The sequence below is a fragment of the Zingiber officinale genome, chromosome 3A, assembly GCF_018446385.1.
Source record: "Zingiber officinale cultivar Zhangliang chromosome 3A, Zo_v1.1, whole genome shotgun sequence".
Taxonomy (NCBI): Eukaryota; Viridiplantae; Streptophyta; class Magnoliopsida; order Zingiberales; family Zingiberaceae; genus Zingiber; species Zingiber officinale.
Genome location: NC_055990.1, coordinates 139702306 through 139709911, shown reverse-complemented (window position 1 = coordinate 139709911; position 7606 = coordinate 139702306). Strand labels below are relative to the sequence as shown.

Below are 7606 nucleotides of genomic sequence, written 5' to 3'. Positions count from 1 at the left end.
TTAGATATTTATATATCTCAGTTTTATCATGCCATCTATAATTAATGCCACTTATTTATATATAATTAAAGTAGACATGTTTGCTGTTTTCAAATGGTATTTATATGTAATTAAAGTCACACATGTTTGCTATTTTTGACATGCTATATAATAAATAAATACATTTTATTCAACTTTTTTTAGGATTTCAAAATTCTAGTTTTTTTTTCTAATATATATATATATATATTTTAAAAAATTACAAATTTCACAAGTCACACACACACACACACACAAAGAAATTCACAGATCAAACAAAAAATTTCCACTAAGGACTTATTTTAAAAAGGGGAACCAGATAACGGAATGAGTTGAAATTACCGCTTACTAGTTGCTTGTGCTGTTTACCACGGCGAGCGGAGGCTTATCTCAGCGATGTCCGACGGAGCCAAACCGAGGAAATCCAAACTCTGCTTCTCTTCCTCATCTTCCCCTTCCTCCTCAACCCTAACTCTAACCCTAGCCCTCAAGATGGCTCGCCGCTTCCTCCTGAAGCCCACCCTCGCCACGCTCCTCCTCCTCCTCTTCTTTCTCTACGTCCTCGCCCACACCCTCCTTTCCCCCTCCCCTTCCCTCCCCTCGTCCTCCATTACTCTCCCCCTCTCTCCGGTCCCCAAGATCTACCTCTACGACCTCCCGCCCAAGTTCACCTACGGCGTCGTCCGCAGCTACCTCCGCGCCCGCGACTCCCCCGATCCCCTCGACGACGCCGATCTCCGCTACCCAGGCCACCAGCACTCTGCAGAGTGGTGGCTCTTCTCCGACCTTTTCTCCGACGCCCGGCCCGCCTCCTCCCCCCTCCGGCGGACCCTGGATCCCGATGACGCGGATCTCTTCTACGTCCCCTTCTTCTCCTCCCTCAGCCTCATTGTCAATCCGATCCGCCCGCCCGGGGACTCCGCGGGCGGATCCACGGAGTACAGCGACGAGGGGATGCAGGAGGAGCTGGTGGAGTGGCTGGAGGAGCAGGAGTATTGGAAGCGCAATCGGGGGAGGGATCACGTCATAGTGTGCCAGGACCCCAATGCGCTTTACCGAGTGATTGATCGGGTGAGGAATGCGGTGCTCCTGGTTTCGGACTTCGGGAGGCTCCAGCCCTATCAGGCGTCTCTTGTTAAAGACGTGATCTTGCCATACTCTCACCGGATCAATTCCTACAAGGGAGAGGTTGGGGTCGAAAATCGGCAATCTTTGCTGTTTTTCATGGGCAACCGGTACCGAAAGGAGGTGAAACACTCTCTTTTACTCTTCCTCCTTCTTTCATTCCTAATCAATTTGAATCGAATTGATTAATTTCTTTGCAGCAGTGGAATAGACAGTAAAAATTGTAGAATAATTTGATGTTTGCAACTCTGTCCGAACTTTTATCGACTCATAGAGGAAATTTGTTGAATGTAGACACATAATTGTTAAAGTTCCACATTTCATGTTGTCTCTAGAATCCTTTTTGGAAGAAAAAAGAATATCCTGGCAAAGAATTCACAAACGATGATATTGAAAAAGAGATAGTACAGATGCATTCCATCATGGCTCTTCAACTGTCTTCCAATAAATAAATAGACAACTAGGAAAGTGCTGCAAATGCTTAAGTGATTCTGAGTAGGTTATATATATATGTATTTAACTTGTTATATTTATTTCCTTTCTATTTCTTAAGCATTTTCCTTTTCTTATTTGTGTAATTTTTATTTGTAACGTGATGTGTGGAATGTGAATCCATCAGTTGACCATATGCTTTTTATTTTGAGCTAAATTTATGAGGATGTAGTGGAAACAAGATTGATGATGTTGAGCATCAAAAGCCTTCTTTATTTTAGGTTAAAGTTATTCATCATAGTTAATCGTTATAATATTATCACTCCAATGGTTTCCAAGATTGTTTTATCTGTGCTTTCTAGCAATATCTTTGACAACTTTTTATTATCCGAATATAGAGAATATATTTTTGAAATATATCTGCTGAATATCCTTAAATGTAAATTTTCTGGGGTCCTATCCATTTGGGATATACGGTTGAAGAAAGACACAGTTACTTTGAGTCTTGAATTATAAATACAAATGAATCAAAAATGAAACAAAAGCCATTGGTGTTGACAAGAAGTCCCTTTATTATGCCTTTTAAATAATTAAGTTCACAGTAATTTAGTGGATTATTTGCTTTTATGAATTATGATAATTGGATTACTATCTTCCATGGAAATTGTCCTAACAAGGAGAATACTAGCTGCTATGTGGAAAATTAATTAAGATTTTCTGTAATTAGATTTCTGTCGTTTGTTATTAAGAAGTTTCCATGATCTAACTACTTACAAAATCTAGGGTGGAAAAGTGCGTGATACTCTTTTTCAAATCCTTGAAAATGAGAAGGATGTTATCATCAAACACGGCACACAGTCCAGGGTGAGTAGGCGAATGGCAACAAAAGGAATGCATTCATCTAAATTCTGTCTACATCCAGCTGGAGATACTCCTTCAGCTTGCAGGTTATTTGATGCAATTGTTAGTTTATGCATCCCGGTGATAGTTAGCGATTACGTCGAGCTGCCTTTTGAAGATCTCATAGACTACAAGAAGATTGCTATTTTTATAGATACCAACAATGCCGTGAAGCCTAGTTTTTTAGTTTCAGAGCTTACAAAAATCAGTGAAGAAAGAATAGTGCAATACCAGCAAGAACTCAAAATGGTAAAGTCTTCTGTTCTTATGTTCCATCGTATTTTACCTTCTTCGTTCATGATTTCAATCAACACTTGGTACATTTAGTATGTGTTTTTAACCATTGCACTTGTATGTTTAAGTTGAAAGCTGCGTAATGCTTTCTTTTTGTATATGCCCTTTGACTTTCAGTTGGATTTTTAAGAACATTGATTTTCATTTTTCTTTGGTGAAATTTAGATGGTTGAGGTCTTTAAATTGTAACTCAAATGTCATGCCAATATTTTTAGATTTGATGTTTATAGAAAAAGATGGAATTCTGGCGTCATGCCAAAGCCTGACATTCAGACTGCAAGCTACCTTCATCTTTGAGGATAATTTCTGAAGTGAAAAATATATTCTTGCTTCTAGTTAGATAGCTTTGATTCAAGTGGTTACTGAGTGTTTTTATTTTTTATTATTAAAACAAAAACCATACAATCATAGATAATATGTTGGTTCATGCTTAGTCATTTATTCACTACTTTTTGAATTGGCTTCAGGATTACTTGTTTCATACACAAATCAGATAGAATTCATGTTGCAAAGCTAGTAAATTTATCAAATCATATATTGATACATGCCTCTTAATAATACAATATTAGAGGATCTGCTGAACCTTGAAGAGGACATGTTTAGAGTTTTATTTACTATGTTTATAGCCTATACTGGTTTGAGGCACTTAAGGTAGGATTTGTGCCAAAAGATGGTCTCCAAAGTGGAAGTAGGATAATGTAGGTGCTTAAAAATTTTCTTTTCCCTTATTTTCAAGGTTAGAGAATGAGTAGTTGTGTGAGAAACGATAAAAAGTATAGTCTCTTAGGAAATTATCAAACCCCTTTAACAAAAAAATGATTAGCAAAGAAGAATCCAATGGAATTGCAAGATATAGGAGATTTAAATAATGGCATAAAGCTTCATTATGAAGCACAATGTCTTTTGCCTTCATGTAAACCATTCGTATAAGAAAAAGGGTAATCTGACAATTAATCAGGTTCAAACAATGGTCATAATACTAAGCTGCTAACCTAATGTTTGTATATGCAAGATACTTTGATAGCAAAAAACGCTGTCAAGCAATTACCAATTCAAAAACTAAAGGGAGTGATTTTTGAATCTATAGTTGTGGACACACTCCTTGTCAGTTTACTCATCAGGCTTATTATTTTTTCAGGTGCAACACTACTTTGAGTATGAACATCCAAACGGAACAGTAAATGAGATATGGCGTCAGGTTTCATCAAAGGTGCCTCAAATCAAGCTGATGATCAACCGTGACAAACGCCTTGTACAGAGAGGTCCAGATGATCACGATTGCTCGTGTATATGTTCTAAAGGAAATGCAACCTTCAGTGTTAAGAGATGAGGTCAACCCTTTCATATTCCTTCTATTTTGCTCTGTCGATTTCAAATGAGTAGGTAAAATGCCAGTCCAAATACAGATTCACCTAGAATCACCTAAAGTTTTTGTTTTTTTAGTCAATGACTTGTACTTCTAATTCACTGTAAAAGAAAAACTACCTTTCGATCTTTCCGAGTGGAGTTTTTTCCGCGGTTAATATGTATTTTTCTCATAGTTAATATATAAATTTTGCAATATGATTGGAAAGAGAGTTGGTCGAATGAGCATCTGGAATCCTATTAGTATTAGTTTCATCTAGATCACAAAATAGTTTATATTTTGTTCATAATTAATAGCTAGCGGTCATCTCAAATAATCACATGTATATGGAGCTGTTGGCTATATTTAGGTGCAGCAGCAGGGCATCCAGGTTATCGCCCCGTGGTTCGAGCCCCAGTTATGGCGAATTTGTAAGAATTTTTCTTTCAAATGGAGCACACAGCTAAACGATGCCGGGCTCCTGGGCTGTCCGCTGCGAGCACTTCCCGATTTACTCTGATGGCTGGTGGGAAACTTCCGTGGGGTCGGGTCGGTCATCCTAGACTCGACGTTACTCAGTCTGGTTAATTATTTTTTGTTGGCTATATTTAGGGTTTTAAATGAATCTAACGTTTGTGAAGTGTTTGACTTGGTAAAAGTTTATTTTTGTTTGTTCAATACATACAATATCAATTAAATGAATAAGTTTGAATAATTTGTTAAACTAAATGAACAAGTTTGAACATATATGTGTTTAGCTTATTAGTATTTGTGAACAACGTTCTTAAACAATGTTTATCAATAAAAGCCCTTATCAACATGTTAAATAAATAAAGAAAATTTCAACATTTGTGAATATTATCTGCGAACAATGTTTGTAATTTTTTTTTAATAATATTCAGAATCAATATTCATGAATGTTTATAAATAAAATTTTTAACGACATATTAAATAAATAAAGAAAATTTTAAAATAAATAAATAAATTTATATTATCGAGCTCAATGACCAATCAAAGAGCCTTAAAATATAAAAGGTATAAATAAGTTTGAATTGAGAGTCCGATAATATGTAAACGAATCAAACTTAAGACAAGCTCAAACGAAGTTCAAACTCATAAAAAAAAGAAACAAAGCAAAGTTTGAACAATCATTTCAATGACATGATTCATTTAAGACTTGACTTGACTTAGTTATTTTATCAAACAAGCATGAACATTATAAAATTGGGCTCGGTTCGATTGGTTTACAACCCTAGCTACATTGGACAATAACCTCTAAAATTAATTTATAAAACAAAATTTAATTACTTGCTACAAATTATTTTAATCCTATCCACTCTAGACTATAAGTCTATTTTTTTTCTTCCATAGCTTTTGCTTACTTTGAAATATTACTATAGGTGGAAATTTAATTTCTTTTCGGCAATTTACCAAATAACATAGGTGATTATACATTTTTCTTGATCACGTATGTGGTTTTGAAAATATCAAAACAACGTAGTCTCTCTCTTCCTTTTTATAGTCCATTCGGAAAAAATTCCAAACTACCTTTTTTACTGTATTGCTCATTTCAAAAACATAATTTGTTACTTAAAAATCAGCAACATAATACATTGTATTATTAATTTTATGCTGTGGAAAAAAATAATATAATAATTTGTGTTGTTGATTTTTCGAAATCAGCAACACAAAATTAACAACATAAAATCAGAAACATAATATATTGTATTGCTAAAATTTGAAGTCAGTAACACAATGTTACTGATTTTTCGAAAATCAACAACATAATATTGTTGTTGAAAATTTAACAACACAATGTGATTTCCGAAGATGTTTATTTTCGCAAATCAGCAACACAGTGTTGCTAATTTGTGAAAATCAGTAACATGGGAAATCTTTCGAACTATTTTTTTTATCGTGTTGCTGATTTTCGAAATTAATAATGTTCAAATATTTTTGATTTGATATATTATGTATCCCGTTGTTTAATCCAAGTTAAAAGTTATGACATCTCAAAATTATAGCTTATAGTTATAGTAGCTATGATTTCATAGCTGCTACAATCTATTGCTGATCTTCAAAAGACCAACATGTAGCAACTATGAAATTATAGCTGCTACAACTATAAATTATAATTTTGAGAGGTCATAACTTTTGATTCATGATGAACTACAGGACGCATAATATATCAAATCGAAGATCGTTGATTTTTTTTTTGATATATTCTGCATCCCTAAGTTAAATCTGAATCAAAAGTTATGACATCTTAAAGTTAAATTAAGAGGTCATAACTTTTAGCTCTGATTTAACCATGAGATGCACAAAATATCAAATTGGAGATCTTTAAATGAGCTTCGATTTAATATATCATGCATCATGTAGTTCAATCTAAATAAAAAGTTATGTCTGTAAGTATCCGTGGTAGTTTTAATATGATTGTTAAGTTATGTCCTATCTGTATTTGATCCTTGTGTCAAAGTCTGCAGAAGCTTAGGAACACAAAAAGTTGAGCGGAAGACACAGCTAGCGAGAAGGATGACATAAGAAAGAAGCCGACGAACTTGGTGCATTCGAGGGACGAGGTGCTATGGAAGAGTACACCAGTAGTCGAGAAGAATGTGTTCGACGTTCGAGGGACGAGAAGGCGGGAAGGAAGCCTGCTCAAGGAGATAGTTGAAGTTGGATTCGAGTGAGTTCAACTCCAGATAACCGGAGCATCACCCACGCGAAGACTAGCTTGGTCTGCCTTGTGGAAGGTGCCTTCAAGCCTATGGATGACGCCTTTACTAACCTTTACCCGAGCATAAAGTTTTATCCTCGGTGGATAAAATCTATCTGATGGAAGGCGCCTTGGACCACTTTGAAGGCACCTTCAAGTTGTGGATAACATTTTCTAGAGGCTATAAAAGACTGATAGATCTAGGAATTCAACAACAACTTGACCAACAAATCTTGTACTATTTCCTAATCTTTCTTTTGAGCTGTCAACTCTTGTAAGAGGTTTCTCTATCTGCAACGAAGGAGAATTCTAGTGGAGAACTTTCAGAGCCTTGGATTAACAACCACCTAGGTTATAACTAAGTTAATTTTTGGTCTTCTTACTTCTTTCTTTTAGTTGTTCATTTTTATGTTTAATTTAATTGTGCTACTAATTTGAGTTGAAAGATCGGGAAATGTTAGTTTTATTTTGTTACAGGCAATTCACCCCCTCTTACCGATCTACCTGTATCATCAAGTGGTATCAGAGCGAGAGTGTCTCAGAAGGACTAACAACTGATAGAAGCACCGAGATGACGGTCGGATCGAGCATCTATCCACCGAAATTCGAGGGAAAATTCGCATTATGGAAAAAACACATGGATGTATTTTTCAAAACTGATTTAGAAATTCTTTTGATAATTAAATATGGTTTTGTAGCACCAAAGACTAACAAAAAAAAAGAAAAAGAAAAGTATCTCTGGACCAAGAAGGAGCAAACGGACTTTGTAGCAA

General features: G+C 35.5%; 1 protein-coding gene across 2 annotated transcripts; it reads left to right on the top strand.

The window, feature by feature from the left end:
- Positions 1-353: 353 nt before the first annotated feature.
- Positions 354-4763, top strand: LOC122052541 (probable arabinosyltransferase ARAD1). 2 transcript variants are annotated; one of them, XM_042614113.1, is made up of 4 exons: positions 354-1266; positions 2359-2724; positions 3908-4100; positions 4485-4763. In XM_042614113.1, the coding sequence occupies exons 1-3, from the start codon at positions 415-417 to the stop codon at positions 4097-4099; spliced, it is 1410 nt and encodes a 469-aa protein (XP_042470047.1). In that variant the 5' UTR covers positions 354-414; the 3' UTR covers position 4100; positions 4485-4763. The 2 variants fall into 2 exon arrangements, with proteins under 2 accessions (XP_042470047.1, XP_042470046.1); XM_042614112.1 differs by lacking the exon at positions 4485-4763 and having other exon boundaries at positions 3908-4332.
- Positions 4764-7606: the final 2843 nt, after the last annotated feature.

What these genes read in the sequence shown, in the direction of transcription:
- LOC122052541 (XM_042614113.1), top strand. Translation starts at nt 415, where the DNA reads ATGTCCGACGGAGCCAAACCGAGGAAATCCAAACTCTGCTTCTCTTCC. An exon ending in GCAACCGGTACCGAAAGGAG is followed by an intron (nt 1,267 to 2,358) that starts GTGAAACACTCT and finishes TACAAAATCTAG; the next exon opens with GGTGGAAAAGTGCGTGATAC. An exon ending in ACCAGCAAGAACTCAAAATG is followed by an intron (nt 2,725 to 3,907) that starts GTAAAGTCTTCT and finishes TTATTTTTTCAG; the next exon opens with GTGCAACACTACTTTGAGTA.